The sequence below is a fragment of the Sinocyclocheilus grahami genome, unplaced genomic scaffold (assembly GCF_001515645.1).
Source record: "Sinocyclocheilus grahami isolate Dianchi unplaced genomic scaffold, SAMN03320097.WGS_v1.1 scaffold13.1, whole genome shotgun sequence".
Lineage (NCBI taxonomy): Eukaryota > Metazoa > Chordata > Actinopteri > Cypriniformes > Cyprinidae > Sinocyclocheilus > Sinocyclocheilus grahami.
Window position 1 is genome coordinate 315,426 of NW_015505192.1, and position 21,114 is coordinate 336,539.

General features: G+C 36.9%; 2 protein-coding genes across 4 annotated transcripts in view; one reads left to right on the top strand and one right to left on the bottom strand.

Moving 5' to 3' along the window:
- Window positions 1–287: 287 nt before the first annotated feature.
- On the bottom strand, window positions 288–2,622 carry LOC107598487 (heme transporter hrg1-B-like). The gene is made up of 3 exons (XM_016289850.1): window positions 2,396–2,622; window positions 1,452–1,619; window positions 288–1,314 (listed from the first exon to the last, which is right to left on the bottom strand). The coding sequence occupies exons 1-3, from the start codon at window positions 2,523–2,525 to the stop codon at window positions 1,178–1,180; spliced, it is 435 nt and encodes a 144-aa protein (XP_016145336.1). The 5' UTR covers window positions 2,526–2,622; the 3' UTR covers window positions 288–1,177.
- A 3,367-nt stretch (window positions 2,623–5,989) lies between these two features.
- rapgef3 (Rap guanine nucleotide exchange factor (GEF) 3) overlaps window positions 5,990–21,114 on the top strand; it is a 37,051-nt gene continuing 21,926 nt past the window's right edge. The window contains exons 1-3 of one of the 3 annotated variants that reach the window (XM_016289861.1): window positions 5,990–6,155; window positions 9,076–9,143; window positions 15,522–15,566. In XM_016289861.1, the coding sequence (XP_016145347.1) occupies window positions 6,083–6,155; window positions 9,076–9,143; window positions 15,522–15,566 (186 nt within the window). In that variant the 5' untranslated portion in view covers window positions 5,990–6,082. Of the gene's footprint in view, window positions 6,156–9,075; window positions 9,144–9,335; window positions 9,403–11,582; window positions 11,961–15,521; window positions 15,567–21,114 lie in introns of those variants that run through there. The other 2 variants (XM_016289878.1, XM_016289870.1) reach the window with 2 other exon arrangements.

The window sequence follows — 21,114 nt, forward strand, 5'->3', positions numbered from 1 at the left end:
AGAATGCTACATTGTCACATTTCAGTGAGTAATAATGTCTATAGTTATTTTGGATGTCTTGACTTTTAGTAGTAATGAGTCAACATGTTAAAAAGGCTAACATTTCATTACATCATGTTGAAGTCATATGCACTTCATTGTGAGATATAGTTTCCTGTGCATACATTTTGGGAGAACTGTTCATATGTATCAGTACACTACACAGAAAATGGTTATTTTAAATTGTAATAATATTTCACAATATTACTGTTTTTACTCTATTTTTGACTAAATAAATGCAGCCTTGGTTAGCATAAGATACTTCTTTCATAAACATAAAAAAAAAATACCTTAACTTTTAAATGCTAGTGTACATACTGCAGAAATTCTAGTATGGTAGTATGCAGTTCCGGACACAGTCGATCATAAATATAACTCAGTATAAACAACATTTAAAAAGAAATAACATATGGCAAAAAATAAAGAACACTATCTATGTCTGAAAACAATAGTAATATTAAATCGAAGACAATTCCACCAATGCTGGCTGAAAACCCTTGATACAGCTGTGAAAATCCTTCATTATACACTCATTCAACACTCAGAGAAAATAAAATGTGCAAAAATTGTACCTTGTCACTACAGCAGTCCCTTAAAAATGAGACTTCTGGACCATATTCACCCAAAAGGGTTTATAGAGGTACCCTAGAAATCCATATAATCACTCTCAGGTACTAATATGCACCCTTATAAAGGGGTAGAGAAGGTCTACTGGCCCAGTGACAAACTGTTGCACCCCTAAATGTACAATTTTTGTGCTTTTTTTTCTGACAGTGAAGGAAAGCCTTCATTTCACATATGACATTTGAGCGCGACACTGCCCTGAGTAAAGTAACATCTACCTGTGACCAAATCCTAGTGTATCAACTGCTATCGAAAACACTTGACATACCTTTATCCAATATCAATATAAAACCCTCTATTAACTCAAAATGACAGGAAAGAGGCAGATCACAGACGTTCACTGACTTCTTACTCCAGGGATCTGAGGGAAGGAGGGGCTGAGATTTGAGTCTTTTCTGTGAAAGCAAGGAGGCTGTAAGACGGTATTAAAAAGGAGATCCATCCATCCATCTCCACATTGGCAGGTGAAGCCACCGAGTGGCAACTACAAATCTATTAGAGATGAAGGAGCCAATCAAAAGTCACTGAGGATGCTGATGTCAGCAAACTCCTGATGGTAACGGTAGGAGTACATGCCCAGCAAAAAGGCCCATTTAAGAGTCATGAAGCTCCACACAGCTGACAGATAGAAGCTCTTGGGGTCAGTTATTGCTGAAGACAAAAACATACAGAATGCATTACAGACAGCACACTATCCACTTTAAACATGCATATTATAAAGATTTTGTGTGTGTGTGTGGGGGGGGGGATATTTTATTAGACAAAGCTGTCCATGTGAAGGTACTTACATTGCTTTTCTATAATAGCCAAAGCTATGAATGTGGCAAAAGCAGCAACAGCCAGGAGGGAGAAGACGGAACTAACAAACATGAAGAACTTGAGTCCCTTCAGCCATGTGCGCCAGTAGTCCTGAATGTACATAATGTGGGTGACCAGTGCCCAGAGTGCCAGAACTCCTGGAGATTTAAACCCATAACATACACACATCCATACATTGAAAGAATAATTGGTGTACACTGTAAAAAATATATATATAATAATAATAAATAATGAATGAATGAAAGAAAGAAATAGAAAATGTACTGGTAATTTTCTGACATTATCCAATACTTTTATGGACATTTCCGTTAACCCTAAAACACAATGCAATTAAGTGCCAAATTCAAAATACAGGTAAAACACCTGTAAAATAATAAGTTTGGAAAATTCCCTAATATTAATACAGTACATTGCGCTATATTTTTACAGATTTCCAAGTAACACTTTGAGTTAAAAGTAAAACTTTTAAGTAGAAAAACTGAAAAGTATTTTCTTACTCCAATAATTCATTTAAAACTTTGAAAAATCTTGTGTTAAAAAAAAAAAAATCACACAACACAAACACAAACACATTTTTCTTTCTTTCTCTGGGGAGAAATAGTCAGAAATCTGCATATTTATGGGTGATGATTTCCAAAGTCATTTTAAGAAGATAACAGGCTGATCCTTATAAGAAAAAAATTTAATAATCGCCAATTATATCTCTATTGGGATAGCAAACCACACACTGCACCAGACTATATTACACACAATGTGACATCCGGAGATCTTCCCGACCGCAAGATCACCCATCCGTTGTTAATAACAACGAATTAAAAAGCATGACAGTAAAAGAAACAGGATGTGAAATATCTATATTTGACAGCGGATGTCTGAAGACAATGAGTCTGTGGCCTTGAGTTTATTTACAGACCTGATAATCCGCCCATCGCCGCCGTCCATGGCTGTTTATAAACCACATTCCACACGATAAACGCCGAAAATCCCACCAACATGCCGAACGTGGCATAACCCACACTGATGTAGATCCTGTATGGACCCATTAATCATGTATAAAGTACTGCAGTAAAGCTGTAACAAGAGGCTGAAGCGAAGGATTACACCATCGATGCGAGATTATGTAATGCAGCGCTACTTATTCGTAAACACGACTGCACGACCCGGAAGAGCTCCCCGGTATCACCATAGCAACCATCAACAACCTCACAGTCGAGGACGTTTGAATAGTTGAACAAAACGTTTTATTACTATATGGATATGTAAAAAAAATGCATTTAAATCAACTAAATAATAACATTTTTATGCTATCAATTTAGATTTGTATTTAAAATGATATGTTTAAACTCGCAAAACACGTGTGTACTTTAAATATTGTAAAAAAAATAATAATAAAAGGTTCTCATTTCATAGAATGACTCATAATTACTGCAGTGCTCATCGTGTCAACAATGGCTAATCACAATGTGCTCAAAAAATAATTATGCATTAAATGTGCGTTCACTGCTGGGAATTTCATTATGTACGCATGCTAATTAAACACTCATATTTACTGTAAATAATTACAGTATAAATTGGGCATAAAGTGTGACTGAAGCTTGCAAAAATCAATGGTAATACATCAGATGTGAAATAGGAATGCATCCAAAACAAGGTTTTTTTGATTGTCCATACTTATGTATGAATAAATAAACCAGCCTAAACAAACAAATAGCAATAATCTAAAACAGAGGAAAGCTGTGTAGAAAAATCTAGAGGCTACACACATAATGTCACATGTTTCTCTTGTTGTTTGCACAGCACTGAAGATGGTGGTTTTAATCCGTTTGATCTCTGCTCAGTGGTTTTCCATCTAACTGTGAAACTCATTCTCACTGCACTACAGTAATTGTGAAACAAAAAAACTAAATACTAATAATAATCTTCTCAATTGCAAATGTAGGTTGTCTACATAACGCGAGTGATCATCGTCATTGATTATGCAGATCATGCATAAAATTCCATTACAGAATAGAAGAAATGCTACACCCTGAATTAATCATTCAACATCATTCCTTGCAACCTATTCCCTTTATCGTCCTTCAAGCATATGAATACACGAGGAACAAAATGCCATGCCTTTGGGTACTATGTATGAAATACAATTACATAAAATACAATTAATTAGTGATTATTTATTTATGATCACAAAATGTGATCATGTAAAATGTGTAAAGTGTGCAATAGTAATGAGTTAACTGTGCAGGTAGACATCATGATGTTATCACCGTATAAACAGCACAAAGGAAAAAAACATCCAAATGGTATCCATTTAAAATGATCAAAATTTTGATCTCAAGCAGTGTTGATTAAGCATGAGCACACATCTTTGGCCAGACAGATGCTAATGCACAATAAAAGTCCAGAGAGGACTGAACCAAATCAAGAGGCCACAGATGTACTTTGGCCCCATTTCCACTGTTAAAAACTGAAAGGCACACCTTCATAAGTCAACCTTCATGAAATGAACACAAAGCCACATTTTGTGTCACCAATCAGAGAGCAGCAGGAAGCCGGTAACTCGCATGGCTTCAGCGATTCAAATGAGATCAACACTCAGTGGTTTCCTCTGTATGCTTCACAGACAACACTGAGAGACATTAAGAGATCGAGCGAGAGATAAAGAGAAAGAAAAAGTCATTCAGAGATTGATACTTCGCAAGACAGACGAACATTTGGTGCTCGCCTTGAAGACAAGAAAGACAAGACTGTCCCTGGCACTGAAGAAAACTATTTGGGGAAACAAAATTCGACAGTCAGTCAACATCATGGATAATTCAAGCAGCTATAATTATCAGTCATTATCATTTAAATTGTATTATGACCTTCCGTTTACTTAATAGGACAATAGAGTATTTGAGGTGTACAATAAATTATTCCACTGCCATATATTTTAGAGGTAACTAAGTATAAGGCTCTGCAAAACAATTCTTCCAGCTGTTAACTATAGGTTAACTGACTGGGTATTAATAGACTATTGTCCTCTCAATCTGTGTGAGTTGATCCTAATCTAAAATATTTAATGCTGTCAATATAGCAAGTTCATATCTGAAAAGGCATCCACATCTTTTCATTTACACTGCACAAAGACACATTTTGACCGTCTAAAACATCTAAAGTGTCTCTTGCTATCTGATCTGAGTTAAACCTGTGCTTCTCTATCTGATACAAATTACACGTTCAAGTGCCTTGTGAGTATCACATGCAGGAGAACTGGATTTCTGAGTTCTGTCATTGGCACCGCTTTTTGCCATAGGCAACCACTGACACACACACACACACACACACACACACAGGAATACACTTTCATATATGCAGACAAGCAGTCAGGCACAAAGCAAATGGAGAGATTGTGGATCTTCTTACTTTCATTTACATCGGCCATAGGGTTTATATCATTAGCTGCTGTGGAGTGCGACGTACATGGAGGATATACACGCCAGAATGCTTTCGTTCTTTAAACAGATCTTGTCTGCTAAGAAGAAAAACAGACTCGGTAAGACAAAACTAATACTGTTCTGTGGAAGTGAATGCCTGTTTTGCGAGTTTTAGACCTCATGACCAGGGTTGTGAAAGTTTGTGAACATCAAATCACATAGCGTTGTATTCTCTGTTGTTTCTGTGAGCACACAAATGCATGCAGGAATACTAGTGTGCATGGCACTTTCTAGAAACAGGGTACAAAATAAGGCCTGAAAAGCCTTTCAGTCTTTCAAATAAACTGAAAGACTGAATGCTGATCATCAAGCTTAGAAGGTAAACTAATTTAATATAAGCTGTTTTATGTTTTCGTAGTTATTCACTTTATATAATGGTTTGACATTTTAACTATCCTTTTACCAAAATTTCAGGACATTTAAATCCCTGACTTGACCTGATTTTGTCATTTTTATTTAATATTTTACAAAATGCATCAATGACAACAAATCAAGTAAATGAATAGTTTGGGGTTTATTTATATTTCCTGTAAATTAAAAAAAAAAAGTTTAATAATGTATTTTATATTCTTGTCTTCTGGTCATGCTGTAGAATGTCTAAATAAGGTTATTTCCTTTTTCTTAACGGGGAAAATAAAGTTAGGGAGAAAAATACGGGACAAATTTGACTAAATATTACATTTTCCCCCGGTTTCACAGACCAGGCTTAAGCCTAGTCCCAGACTAAAATGTAAATCTGAGCCGTTTTAACTGAAATAAACTTGCACTGACTCTTTTCATTTACACTGCACAAAGACACATTTTGACCGTCTAAAACATCTAAAGTGTCTCTTGCTATCTGATCTGAGTTAAACCTGTGCTTCTCTATCTGATACAAATTACACGTTCAAGTGCCTTGTGAGTATCACATGCAGGAGAACTGGATTTCTGAGTTCTGTCATTGGCACCGCTTTTTGCCATAGGCAACCACTGACACACACACACACACACACACACACAGGAATACACTTTCATATATGCAGACAAGCAGTCAGGCACAAAGCAAATGGAGAGATTGTGGATCTTCTTACTTTCATTTACATCGGCCATAGGGTTTATATCATTAGCTGCTGTGGAGTGCGACGTACATGGAGGATATACACGCCAGAATGCTTTCGTTCTTTAAACAGATCTTGTCTGCTAAGAAGAAAAACAGACTCGGTAAGACAAAACTAATACTGTTCTGTGGAAGTGAATGCCTGTTTTGCGAGTTTTAGACCTCATGACCAGGGTTGTGAAAGTTTGTGAACATCAAATCACATAGCGTTGTATTCTCTGTTGTTTCTGTGAGCACACAAATGCATGCAGGAATACTAGTGTGCATGGCACTTTCTAGAAACAGGGTACAAAATAAGGCCTGAAAAGCCTTTCAGTCTTTCAAATAAACTGAAAGACTTATGGCCCCCCCCCCCCAAAAAAAGAAAAGATAAAATAGTCAGTGAAAGGAGGCACTTAAGCTTCAGAAAATGCTGATCATCAAGCTTAGAAGGTAAACTAATTTAATATAAGCTGTTTTATGATTTCGTAGGTATTCACTTTATATAATGGTTTGACATTTTAACTATCCTTTTACCAAAATTCAGGACATTTAAATCCCTGACTTTACCTGATTTTGTCATTTTTATTTAATATTTTACAAAATGCATCAATGACAACAAATCAAGTAAATGAATAGTTTGGGGTTTATTTATATTTCCTGTAAATTAAAAAAAAAAAAAGTGTAATAATGTATTTTATATTCTTGTCTTCTGGTCATGCTGTAGAATGTCTAAATAAGGTTATTTCCTTTTTCTTAACGGGGAAAATAAAGTTAGGGAGAAAAATACGGGACAAATTTGACTAAATATTACATTTTCCCCCGGTTTCACAGACCAGGCTTAAGCCTAGTCCCAGACTAAAATGTAAATCTGAGCCGTTTTAACTGAAATAAACTTGCACTGACTGATCTTAAAATATATCACTGCCTTGTTTTGTCTCAAGACACACACCAGTAATGTTATTTTCTAAGGCATGTTTATAAAAATTACTTAAATATCCGAATTGAACTATGGCCTAATCCTGGCTTAGTCTAAGCCCTGTCTGTGAAACCAGGCCAATGTATATGTTTTTACTACTTTGACTACAAATAATGTCAAAATTATATTTTTGTATGCCAAAAAATGTCAAGAAGACCTCTGATGTGTGCAGGCCAAATATATATATATATAAAAAAAAAAGATCCCATGTAAGGATTGCAGGCATTGCTTCTAACAAGCTATTTTTCATGCTAGGTTTATTTCAAGGGATTTGACCCTCAAAATCTTTTCAGTCATGGGTGCCATATACTTGCATCTCACGCAGCTGCAGGCACAGCTTTGTCATGCTCATGTTGAATCACCAACTGCTTTCGCTTCAGCAGTCATTTCTGTTTTGGCCAGAGATGCTGGTTTTGTGGGTCTGTTACTGCAGTGCTGACAGACATAATAAACCCAGGACAACAGTTGAGAAATATTTGTGGGGCCCTTATGGAGGAAGGCAGGTGAACAGAGCCAAAACACTGAAACACTTCCAAAGAATGTGCAAATTCAAGGAATCTTTGCAGCCACCCAATTACAGCATTATACACATAATCATTAATAACTCACAGTCAGGAGTTTAGCATAACACATTATCACATAAGTGGTTAGTGTTAAATCAATGTTCCTAACTAATTTAGCTCAAAAGAAGAATCTGTGAGACCTAATACACACTTGTCAAGGTGTTTACAGCTTGGATTGCAAGTACAAACAAAACCGCTTTTCTGTTTGTTATGCTGTGCTGTGTTTTGATCCCCAATCAGTAACTAAGGCGAATTACATACATATGTAAAAAAGCAGCAACATACTGTATTCAGATCTTGTTATTCCCCCTTTTTGGACTGAGGAGTGGAACAGCAGTGGCTGAAAGACTCCCCAAAACAGTCTAGTGACTCAATGTTGTTATATTTCAGTCCTCCAGGAAGGGAAGCCCACTCTCCTGAAACAATAGCCGGGGTCTAAACAAATACTATGTAATGTTCCCTGACCTCCAGCCACATGGACATTCTCAGGCTTGGACATGTCTTAAGATTGTTCCTAACGTGACCTGTGAGTGGGGATGACATACAGTACTACCCAAGTTGGGACAATGCCCATTAAAGTGAATGCTTAAAAAGATTATACATTTTAGTAAATGATAATAATATCGTTAGCATGGGACACCAGCGTTAATATAAGTGCTGTTCCAATCCCTGTGAGCTGTTCACCTAGGCAGCATCTTTAGACAGTGTTGCTCTAAATAGTAGGCAGCAAAATATGCTGCCTTTTAAGATAACCTGTTTTAGCTCAAATCTAAGACAGCACTGCATAAAATCAAGGATAAGGCAATCCAAGAATAGACAGCCTGTGACAAGCCTGTTGAAATCCTAATGGCGGACAGAGACAAGGAAAATAATACATACAGTAATATAAAATATATATTTGTATTTATGCATATATTTGTTTTAAAATATATTTTAGATATATAAATAAATTAAATATTATATTTAAAAAATATATTATTACTTTTAAATAAATATATTTTATATATTTAATTTATATATATATAGTATATACACACAAACTATATTTAACATACTTTTTATACATTTGTATTATTTAAATAAATATTTTTATGGATTACTCAGTATATAAATTTTTTAATCTGTGTGTATTGTAACATATATTTGATATATACGTATATAATTTTATATATTTATTATATATACATTTATTTAATATACTAAATTATTAAATTTTAAGATTTGAGTTAGGATGTTGCAAGCAGCTGCAAGACAGTGAGGCAGCTCACTAGATTCTGGAAAAGAGCTTGAGTTTCTATCTTTGGAACAACTTGCAAGTATGGAAACAAACAGTAAGCAAACACAATACTGTTCATCGGAGTTCACAACATCCTGCCACTGGGTTTTGTGGGAGTCATGAGATCTCACAAATCATAAGCATGAGATAACATGATGTAACAGTAAATGGAGAGCAGATTGAATCAAACAGTACTGACTTCTTCTTCTTTACTTTTGTCTCCTCAGAGGCTCCAGCAATCATGTGCTCTGAAGACACATTCCTCCGGATGTCTCTGCGCTCGTCCCTTGAAAAGGTACAGAAAATTACAATTATTTCCTTAATATTGTCTATGTGGACATGCAAACTTAGCTATTGGTTGCTTTTTTCATTGTTCATTGTTCTCTTATGCACCAACTCTAAATCAAACACTTAAGCAAACCCATTTAGGAGAGCAGATTGAATCAAACAGTACTGACTTCTTCTTCTTTACTTTTGTCTCCTCAGAGGCTCCAGCAATCATGTGCTCTGAAGACACATTCCTCCTGATGTCTCTGCGCTCGTCCCTTGAAAAGGTACAGAAAATTACAATTATTTCCTTAATATTCTCTATGTGGACATGCAAACTTAGCTATTGGTTGCTTTTTTCATTGTTCATTGTTCTCTTATGCACCAACTCTAAATCAAACACTTAAGCAAACCCATTTTATTAGAATGTAAACATTCAAAACTTATTTAAAAAGGAGTTGGGTAAAATGTGTCCTATTCAAACGTCAGAAGGATTTTTAATCAAGCCAGTGCTGCAGTTTCCTGTTCATTTACTCCTTCACTCCAACCTTGGCACCTGCATTAGTAAGTAAGGTGGGTTATGGACACGCCCCCTGATCCTCACCCCCTCAAGGTTTATCATGCAGCTGGAACACACAGATAAGAGCACTGAAGGAGAGACCGAGTCAAACGCATGAGCTAAACATATTTTGCCTGCTCAAGCGGCTCTTTTACTGCTTGATGCAAAAAAATGTGTAATGCAAATTTCTAAATTTCTGGATGCAGATGAAATAATCCTTCAGTGTACTATGAAAATAATGGAATAAGATACTGTTTTTATTCCACTTATTAACCTTCATCGCTATATCTTATAATTTTCATTGCTATAATGTTCCAAACTTTTTTTATGCTTAACAGATCATTCGTTCATGTCCATTCAAATGGTTAGAAATGTCAAAAAACTGTATGTATATATATATTCAGTTTTAATTTGAGTTATTTTAGTACATCATGTTAAATTATATGAAAATGAAAAATGTTTCCCTTGGCAACAAGCTGAAATAAAACTTTGAATTAAAAAAAAAAATTTGATTTTTAAATATTATTTAATTACATTTTAAGAAAAAAAAACTATTTTTTTTTTAAATACCATGGTATATGAATATGGTAATCATTTAGCCATAGGGGAGACCGGGGCTAGTGTTCACACTTCAGCCAATGTGACAACTTGCCCCGTCACAAATAACAGTTATGTAAACACACCCACCACTTTGTTAAAATTGTGTCTTCAGAACTAGTCAGACCAAGTAGCAGTTAATTAAAGGGTGATCAGTCTTACTTTTAAGATTCAAACTAGTTCAATCTACATTTGTATGTAAATGTCTTTAAAAGTTATGATCCGTAAACTAATGCGTAAGACTAATCTTAGAGGTTTATGCAACCTGCCACTGTTGGAGTTTGATTAAAGAGACATGCAAAACGTGCAGTGTTGGGGTGCCTCCAGGACCAGGGTTGGGAACCACTGACCTAAAGCACCATGGCACATGGCACCATTACTGTATGGTACCTTCCACCACACGACTTTGAAAGGGTTAAACCAGGGGTGCCCAAACTCGGTCCTGGAGGGCCGGTGTCCTGCAGAGTTTAGCTCCAACCCTAATCAAACACTAGCCTCTTACTCAATACTACGTAAACTTAGTGCCCACTTTAGGAAGGTTTACCATTATTACTTCACAGTTCACACAAAGAATAAAAAATAAGCGAAAACAGGGCCCGGCTTACTTTTGAGGTCTGGTACAAATAGGCTACAAACATAGTTACTCAAGTAGCCTAAATTAGCCTTGTTGGGTTGTCTAGGCCTACAGTTTTGTTTTCAGAATAGTGGGAGAACCGTGATCTCTATTCTAAAAATCAATTATCCAGAGGCATAGCTTAAAAATACATACTATATCAGACATCTAACTACTAGGCCTACTATTAGTAGTTTAAAATGTAGACTAGGATGTAAAATGTACAATCTTACAGACTTTATGTAGTACATTTACAAGGATTTGGTAGAATTATAATGTATTATTATGTCGCCCTTTCGGTCAGTTCCGTATTGAAGCCCGTTTCCGGCACTGAATAAAATTTTTTTTAAAAGTAATTGCCAGTTTTTATCTCACAATTCTGACTTTTTTTTCTCAGAATTGTGAGATATAAACTCGCAATTGCGAGTTAAAGTCCAATTTTGAGTGGGGAAAAAAGACTGATATGTTCTCAGAATTGCGAGTTTATATCTCACAATTCTGAGAAAAGTCAGAATTGCGAGAGAAAAAAAAGTCAGAATTGTGAGTTTATATCTCACAATTCTGAGAAAAAAGTCGCAATTAACTCTTTTATTTTTTTATTCAGTCGCGGAAACGGTTCCGCGATCCATGTACGATTGTAAAAGTCGTTCAGTTTTGATGTAAACACACACCTGAGGATAATCCATGCGGATGCTGGGTTGAGAGGCGCGCCCCCTGGCAGGGGCGGGGGCGGGAGCGCGGGCGGGAGCGCGGGGTGGCGCCTCGACTGGATTGTCCAGAACGCGCAGGCAAGTCTGACAGCGAGCAGCAGGTTTGAATGGCATTCGGAGGCTGGAGATCTCACGCACGTAGGAATGCAGCGTGCAGGTCCGGTTGTCCTTAAACAGGGATTGTCAAATCCTTATTGCAAATGTAGTTTTCGACATGTGTTGCTGCAACAGATGATCTTTAAGTAAAATAATTGTTCATACATCGGACCTTACTGAAACATGCATCTCTTTCGGAGTTATAATTACCAAATCTTACCCGATCGGTGTACCAGTGAGAAAACACCTCACGTCCGGGGAATCAGCTGGGTAAGTGGCAGAAATAAATTCTTAAAAAAAAAAAAAAAGTAGAAATATTATTTGTCAAAAAAGAAAGAGAAACTTCTAGGCTGTAATCAGGTTATTCCACGAAATAGGTGCTTGTTTGCAAAGGCAATTTTCTTTCAGATTTAAAACATTCTATCAAAGAATGTTTTATGCGTTAATAAATCCTGCCAACTCAAGTTAAATTAATAGGCTACGCATTAAAAAGTTGCTTAAAAAATGCCAGCTTCATGGAAAAAAAATAACATGGAAAAACTATTTTGTTTACCTGTTTAAGGAATGTATATAAGACATTAAATGCTGGCGTCGTTGTGAATACGTGCAGGTGCAATTTTCTCAGAACATACTATTGACTCTGTATAGCCAATAAAGTGTGTTTGTTTGTGTGTCAGGATGTGTGTGAAGGGAAGATGGCTTTGAAACCAATGCTGGAGGCTAAGACACTTAACCAAAGTCCCCCAGACACTGAAAATGACCCCAAACAGCCAGGGAGAGCAGAGCCTTCTATTGTTGTTGTATATGTTTTTGTGTTTACATGTTGTTAAAGGGTTAATCAAGGATGGGTTATTTATAACGTATTGTTCATTGTCCGTCTTAAGGTTTGTTCCCTTACAGTTTGGAAAAGAATGTGCACAGGAAGACCCACACCACTGTATAGACTGTAATCAGCCTGAGTGAACTATGGAGTAAATCTCATATAATGAGCATTTTTACCAAAACTAAGCATCTAAATTCAAAAAGACACAACACTGACTGATCTCTTTTAGATTACATTCATTTCAGTTGGCTTTGATCATTTGACTTTCATACGAATATCGAAAAAGGGGGAAAAAAACAATATACTCAACACAGAATGAGGAAACATATGGACACTGTGCAAACCAATATTTCCCATCTCCATATTACATTGACCATTGATTAACCTGCACGTTTAATCCCATACTTATCCATGTCTTCAAATACACATGGAAAGCAGTTACTCCAATTAGGAAACATTGTAGTTTCTGCACTGCTGACTGTCAGATGGACCCACATTTTCCTCTTCTACATTCCAGCAATAATGGTCATGACTTTTTAACATAAAGAGCCCTAGTTAAAAAGATATCCATGTGTTGTGTCAATGTGCCACTGTCTGCAGTCTATCAGGGTTGACTTTTATCTGTCTGCTATTTTCTGGAGTTTTTTTCCAGCTGAAATTATGTATATTTTGTCAGAATACGGTACAAAAACCAAACCTCAGACTGAGACATCAGTCTTAAAGGAAATGGTTCACTTGAAAATTTGCTGAAAGTTTACTCACCCTCAGGCCATCCAAGATGTAGATGAGTTTGTTTCTTCATCAGATTTGGAGAAATTTAGCAGTGTATCACTTGCTCAACACTGGATTTTCTGCGGTAATTGGGTGCCATCAGAATGAGAGTTCAAAAGGCTGATAAAAGCATAACAATAATCCACAAGTAATCCGCACTAATCTCCAAACAAATTCATCATTAAAATGTTTTAACTTCAAACCATTGCTTCCAGCTAAAATACAAGTCACCCGTTCCTCATGGTGCATGCACAAAAATGCAGAGAATTGGATATATAATATAATGGAATTGATGGTTCCATGTACCCCCTTTAACATCCATGGAATCTTTCTATTGCACAAAAGGTGCTATATAGTAGAAAAGGTTCTTTAGATTTTTTTTATGTTTTTCACACTAAAAGAAAACAAATCTTTTAAGAACTGTTCACTGAAAGATTCTTTGTCAAAACCAAAATAGCACTTCTATGGCACTGCAAAAAAAACTTTTGGAACCTTTATTTTTTTAAATGTAGCTGAAAGCAAAAATTATATTGCTTTGCTAAAATATTTAAGAAACTTAAATTGAAGCTGTGTATTGCGTTGTGAGTGACAGGAATTCTTTGGCACACAGATTCTGTGTGGGCCTGGTTATTCACCTGTACCATGAAATATGATATGATGAATTATATTTGATATTACCCAGAGATTCCTCTATAGGTCAGTTCATTGCAGAATCAATAACTAAAAAGCACTTGGGCATCTAAATCACCAGTGGTTAACAGCTTACCAATAAATATTTAAACATAGTTCATCCATTATTCTGTCTTCAGTCTCACTGATGCTCTGATAAAGGGGTCATATGATGTTGCTAAAAAGAACATTATTTTGTGTATTTGGTGTAATGTGTTTATGCTGTACAGAAATCAGAGCTGCTGGCAATTGTTGTTTGTTAATGGCTGGACAGAGAACCAAAACTTTGAGCGCCTCTTGAGCAGGAATCCAATCAGATATGCATGCTTACAACCTGTTTATTCTCAAGTATGTGGTCCAGTTCAGCGGCTTGAAATCACTCGAATGCTTTCTCTTTTCTAGTGTCCTTTCAATTTTCAACAACATAATGGGCATTAAAGGAATAGTTCTCTCAAAAATTATTTATTTTTTAATGAAAATGTCATTGTTAGACTTACACCGTGTATAGCCACATTCATTGTGTCGTCGTTTATGCGAATAGACTTTATCAATATGTCTGAAAGTAATTTATTATTTCACAGATATTACACAGTTCTGCTGAATACACAGTTTTGATCTCAGGTATTTAATTTGATATTAATAACAAAAATAACATGTATATAGTGTAGAATTGTTTTATTTTTATATTTATTTTACATGCAAATATTTTATTATAACATTTTTATTTAATTGACTTACATTATGTTTAATATTTTCATAAAAGGCAAATTAGTCATATTTATCACTGTCTTTTTTTCTCAGAATTGTGAGGGGAAAAAAGTCTAAATTGTCAGATTAAAAAAAAAAAAAATCCAATTACCTTTTTTATTTGTTTTTTTTAATTCCATGGCAGAAATTAGCTTCCATACATATCTACCCTGCTGTCTAATGTTTTGTGTTTTGCACAGCCTCAGCACATTTGTTAATCAGTCAAGCAAATTGTATTGCAAAGACAAAGGCCCTCCTCCACCCCGCAAGCTTAAAGAGCCAAACATTCCTCTTGAATTCTTGTGTGAATCTTAATTACATTAAGGCAGTTCATCAGTCTTTGCTGAGAGGGAAGCAGGTGGCAAAGATCATGTCCAGTGCTATAGTGTTAAATGCCACACATGGCAGCATTAGTCTGGCATGTCTTCTGGCACTCTTTAGCCCTCGGTTCCTTTGTTGTATCATGTTTTAATAGTTTTGATGCTGTACATGGAAAGAATGGCATTTTGCCAGTCGCAGGATTGATTGTAAAAACTCTATTACTATTTTACTTTAAAACTAGATTTATCGACTGGTCCTTGCCTGTACAATATTCAGCCCTGACAGCGAACACACCCCCAGCATTTGAGTGCAGAGAATACTGATTTTTTTTTCAAGATTTTGATACCTTGTTTTATTTACGTGGCGTTTTTTTTTCTATCATCCAAATTTGTCTGTGTGGTTAATAACACATTTTTCTGTGGTGTGACAAACTCGGAACACATATTTAATATTGCTTTACACGGACTTTAAACTCGTTCTCTCTATTTTTCTCCTCACAGACACCTCTGCCAGAAGCCGAGGACACACAAGACACCATCAAACAGGTATGAAGGCCTTTGAACAGTGGCCTGGGTTTTGTACATGTTGACAAGCCTTAAAGGGACAGTTCACCCAAAAATGAAATGACTGACATTGTTTATTCACCCTCATATCGTTCCAAACCGACTTTCCTCTGTGTAACACAAAAGGAGAAAGTTTAAACAATGTAGTGGTTGTTTATCATGCATTTACAATGAATGAAGACTGAAGCTTCGAAAAGTAGATAAGTACCATAAAATCAAATCGTGCAACTCATTCACTAGAATTCAAATCTTCTGAAGTCAAACGATAAGTAACTTTAAGAAGATGAGACCAAAATTTAAGTTGCTCAAGCCATATGAACCACCTTAGACAGTAAAAAGAAAGTAAATGATAACAGAATTTGAATTTTTAGGTGATCTACCCTTTTAAATGAGCTCCAGTGAAGCTGTTCATAGGGATGTGTGGCATCTTTTATCTTGACACCTCTGACCTCTATGTGTTTATAACATCACGCGCACAGAGATTATAAAGGGTGGCGGCTCTGTACAATAATGTTAAGGACATAAAAGAGTTGATGAAATTCTAAATATGGCTCAAAACACAACATGTGAAATATAATATTACGCATCTTGTGGAGTAGTTTTGCCCAGATGTCACAACATTTCTCCTTAACGGGTGAGGCCGCAATAAACCATAAAAACAGATTCATTTTAAACACATTTTGTTGTTGTTTTTGACAAACAACCATAATTACACATCATAATGTTCAAAACACAGGTCTGTCATTCCATCTGAGTGTCATTTCATTTGTGTTTTGATCGTTAATTTGTGATGTTTTGTGCAATTGTAATGCATGCGTAATGGTTTATGTTTTCTGAATGTGAAATAGTATGATTGCATATACATTTCATCACTCTTTTGCAGCTATTTCACTACCACAGGTGGTTCTAGCATTAAAGTGCAACTTTCTCTGCTCATATGACACATGTCCCTTCAGTATCATGTGAGCCCCTGAGGGAGGAAGCCACTGTAAACATGTTGTTGTACTGGCTACCTTCAATGTACAGTAAATCTTCAAAATCTTGTTAAACTAGCTCTGTATCAGCATCATGTAATACCAACTTTGTCTTAGATGTTTTTCCTAAAATTTTATATAGATATATAGTATAGAAACAAATTAGACAATTGTGTACTTACAGTAAAAGTAGCAGCTCAGATAATTTAGCATTGGAAGAATTTGATGAGAAATGTTTGCGTTCCAATTAAATTAGCTGATTTTGGGCAAATCTGAGCACATTTTTTTAATTTAAGAGGCTAACCCCCACCATAGTTCATTCAACCTTATCTAACATTCCTCAAATCACAGGCAAACATATGCATAGCTATTGTTTCTATTCTGCTTATCTTATGAGCAGCTGCCTAACCCATTGAGACCTCAAATGAGTCTGTTTTGTGTCTTTTAAACCATACACTTAATTACCATAAACAGTGTTGGGGGTAACAAGTAACTAATTACAAGTAACACGGGTTACCGAATCAGATTACTTTTTCAAATATGTAACGCAAGTTACCTTGTTTTCCCATTTATTCACTGACACGTCTCCTGTCCCCATGCATGTTGAGAGAAATTGGGAGTGAGATGCAGAAGCAGAGGCATTTCCTTCACCCTGAGGCTTATTAATTTCACTTTTGGAGTCAAAGGGCCTTTACAGTTGCCAAAAATATAACTTTTTGTGTGTGTGTGTGTGTGGGGGGTGGGGGGTGCGCTCGGGTGACAAAAAGTAATGCAAAGGTAACATAATACATTACTTTCCATAAAAAGTAACGCAATTAGTGAAGCAATATTGTAATGCGTTACAAATAACTTTTCCAACACTGACCAAAAATACCCATTTCCTTTGCACACACCTTTCTGTTCTTCTCTTATGCGATTTTGCTTTCAACACAAAGGGGGGAATGTCAGAAAATGCAGCTGAAAAGCTTTTTGTTTTTAGGTTTTAAGCAGATATCTGCGCTTGCATATTTGAGAATTAGTCAGTGCCTGATTAATTAGAAAAGGCAATATTGCCAAGGATTTAAATGTGGTTTATCAGGGCTCTGGAAGGACGGTTCATCTGTGGAATGCTCTCAGCTCCTGGAGTGTTTTTTGTGGGCACAGTGATTCCTGGAGTGTGTTCCTCTAAGCAGAAAGTGAACGAGGAAAGCTTTTTCATCTGAGCCCTCTGATCTTTTCTATTATTAGTGGTGTTTTTTAAGGCAAGCATCACTATTATTATAATTCATAGTTAAGGCAATAAGTAGAGTTTTCTAAATAAGGTTTTTCTAAAGCCCTATCCAGCCATATCTAAAGATTAGAATGTAACAGAGACTTGATGGTGGGTTTCTTTTGATTCTGGCCTCTAAGCAATATCCAAGAATACCTTAGAAACCACGCTGCAACACCATAGCAACCATCCAGACAACTTAGCAACTATATAGCTACGAGATAAACATTCTGAACACTTGACAGCCACCCTAGCAACACGGCAGTTTTACACCAGCCTATACAAGTTCCAGCGTTATCGTCAGTATTTTTTAGATATAATATTTAAGTTTATATTTTAAGTTAGCTTTCATTTTTAGTTACATTTTTAGTAATTATTTTAGGGTTAGTCAGTCCTGTGCTTTTGTCATTATTATTATTTATATTACTATAGGTTAAATTTGTTTTATTTCAGTTTTTGTTTAAGTTCAGTTTTAGTGTTTATTTATTGATTAGTAATTTTAGTGCGTCAACTTAAACTAAATAAAAATGACAAATGTTGCCTTGGCAAAAACCTAAAATAAAGTTTTAAACTAATACTTTATTTCAGCTTTACTTCAATTTACAAAATAGTTTTGAATACTTTAGTTAACAACAATATCCTTTATAAGTTCATAACCATTATGCGTCCTGAGTGGCCCCAGTGTTTCTAATATAATTTCTGCCCACCTCTATTGTGAGTTCGCTCTGTATTGTACGGAATGAAGCCTTTCCCTCAGCTCACCAAGGTCACACCATCATGACGGCCTCCGCTGTTACCATCGCCCACAGATGGAAAACACAGCCTGCTTCCTCCCCACACAACAGAGGAGGACGGGGCTGTGCTGCTGCTACTTCAAACCCCTATGCATGTGGGTGACTAACACTTGTATACAAAGGAAGCACAACCACATCCCCGACAAGACTCTGTAGTTGAGGTATTGTGTTAGAAGCTTGCAAATCTCAGTAGGATGAGGCTCTGTTGTTTTGTTGAGCAGCTATTCATATTCATACAAACAGGGATGAACAATAAGGTTGTTTTTCAGTAGTTCAGGTGGTGCACAGTAGTGATCACACTAAAATAAATCTAAAGTTTTTTCAATTTTTGTTTTATAAATTTTGTCACATTCTATTTTTTTCAATTTATTTAACTAAACTTTCTTATAATTAGAATAATTTAATAGGTTTACAATTTGTAACAATAGCTTACAATTACAAAATACTTAAAAAAAAAAAAATACACTTATTTAAATATTTTATAAATAGAATCTTATAATTTACAAATGCAAATCATTCTCACAGTTTTGGAAAAAGCATAATTTATCCTAGCCAACTACAGCTCTAAACTAGAAATGTATAATCACATATCTACAGTATATTGTACAGTAAGTGCTACCATGCTGCCTTTCTACATTTTTTTGGTGACTGTTTGTATAGCAATATGACCTACTCTCGAACAATGCCTCCCTCTCCCTCCGGACAAACCCTTAGTCATGTGGAGACGTCACATAAGCAGTGTTCTATGACCTGGTAGTTTGGTTGGAGCTCGCCTGGAATCCTTAGACACACCTGAGAGAATCAGAAAAGCAAGTATGCATGTAAATATAGCTAGCAAATTTTTTTTAAACCAAAAAAAGGGATGTAAGATGAATAATAGACGCCTTCAAAATGAATACTCATTTGACACTTTCAAGTTTCAAGAGTGGAACATGTCCAAAATTACAGCAATGAACATATACACTACCGTTCAAAGGTTTGGGATCAGTACAATTTTCTTAAAAGAAATTCATTCTTTCATTTAGAAAGGAGGCAGCAAATTGATCAAAGGTGACAAGTAAACACTTTGTTGCAAAATATTTCTGTTTCAAATAAATGCTGTTCTTTTGAACTTTAGCAGCAAAATTAAGCAGCACAACTGTTTTCAACATTGATAATAATAAGAAATGTTTCTTGAGCACCAAATTAGCATATTAGAATGATTTCTGAAGGATCATGTTCCCTTTCATGGGAACTTCGAACTGCGTCCTCTAGGGGTCGCTATGGGGACCGCCTCGTCGTGACCCGTGTCTGAAGCATACATTGAAAAAACCCCAACTCGTTGGCCGGCGACAGCCATGACGTCCCTACCGGTGCGACTACAGTATAGATCGGTGCCGGGAGCTACACATCATTCACTTCTTCGTCTGAAGCTTGCGTCCGCAGCATGGCAAGAAACCTAGAGGACGCAGTGTCTCGTTCCCTACTCAGGGAACCATGGTTACATAAGTAACCCGAGACGTTCCCTTTCATGGGAACTTCGAACTGCGTCCTCTAGGGGTCGCTATGGGGACCGCCTCGTCGTGACCCGTGTCTGAAGCATACATTGAAAAAACCCCAACTCGTTGGCCGGCGACAGCCATGACGTCCCTACCGGTGCGACTACAGTATAGATCGGTGCCGGGAGCTACACATCATTCACTTCTTCGTCTGAAGCTTGCGTCCGCAGCATGGCAAGAAACCTAGAGGACGCAGTGTCTCGTTCCCTACTCAGGGAACCATGGTTACATAAGTAACCCGAGACGTTCCCTTTCATGGGAACTTCGAACTGCGTCCTCTAGGGGTCGCTATGGGGACCGCCTCGTCGTGACCCGTGTCTGAAGCATACATTGAAAAAACCCCAACTCGTTGGCCGGCGACAGCCATGACGTCCCTACCGGTGCGACTACAGTATAGATCGGTGCCGGGAGCTACACATCATTCACTTCTTCGTCTGAAGCTTGCGTCCGCAGCATGGCAAGAAACCTAGAGGACGCAGTGTCTCGTTCCCTACTCAGGGAACCATGGTTACATAAGTAACCCGAGACGTTCCCTTTCATGGGAACTTCGAACTGCGTCCTCTAGGGGTCGCTATGGGGACCGCCTCGTCGTGACCCGTGTCTGAAGCATACATTGAAAAAACCCCAACTCGTTGGCCGGCGACAGCCATGACGTCCCTACCGGTGCGACTACAGTATAGATCGGTGCCGGGAGCTACACATCATTCACTTCTTCGTCTGAAGCTTGCGTCCGCAGCATGGCAAGAAACCTAGAGGACGCAGTGTCTCGTTCCCTACTCAGGGAACCATGGTTACATAAGTAACCCGAGACGTTCCCTTTCATGGGAACTTCGAACTGCGTCCTCTAGGGGTCGCTATGGGGACCGCCTCGTCGTGACCCGTGTCTGAAGCATACATTGAAAAAACCCCAACTCGTTGGCCGGCGACAGCCATGACGTCCCTACCGGTGCGACTACAGTATAGATCGGTGCCGGG

Coding starts and splice junctions, on each gene's coding strand:
- LOC107598487 (XM_016289850.1), bottom strand. CDS start 2,525: ATGGGTCCATACAGGATCTACATCAGTGTGGGTTATGCCACGTTCGGC. Junction 1,620..2,395: donor GGCGATGGGCGGATTATCAG/GTCTGTAAATAA, acceptor TTAAATCTCCAG/GAGTTCTGGCACTCTGGGCA. Junction 1,315..1,451: donor GGCTATTATAGAAAAGCAAT/GTAAGTACCTTC, acceptor TTTTGTCTTCAG/CAATAACTGACCCCAAGAGC.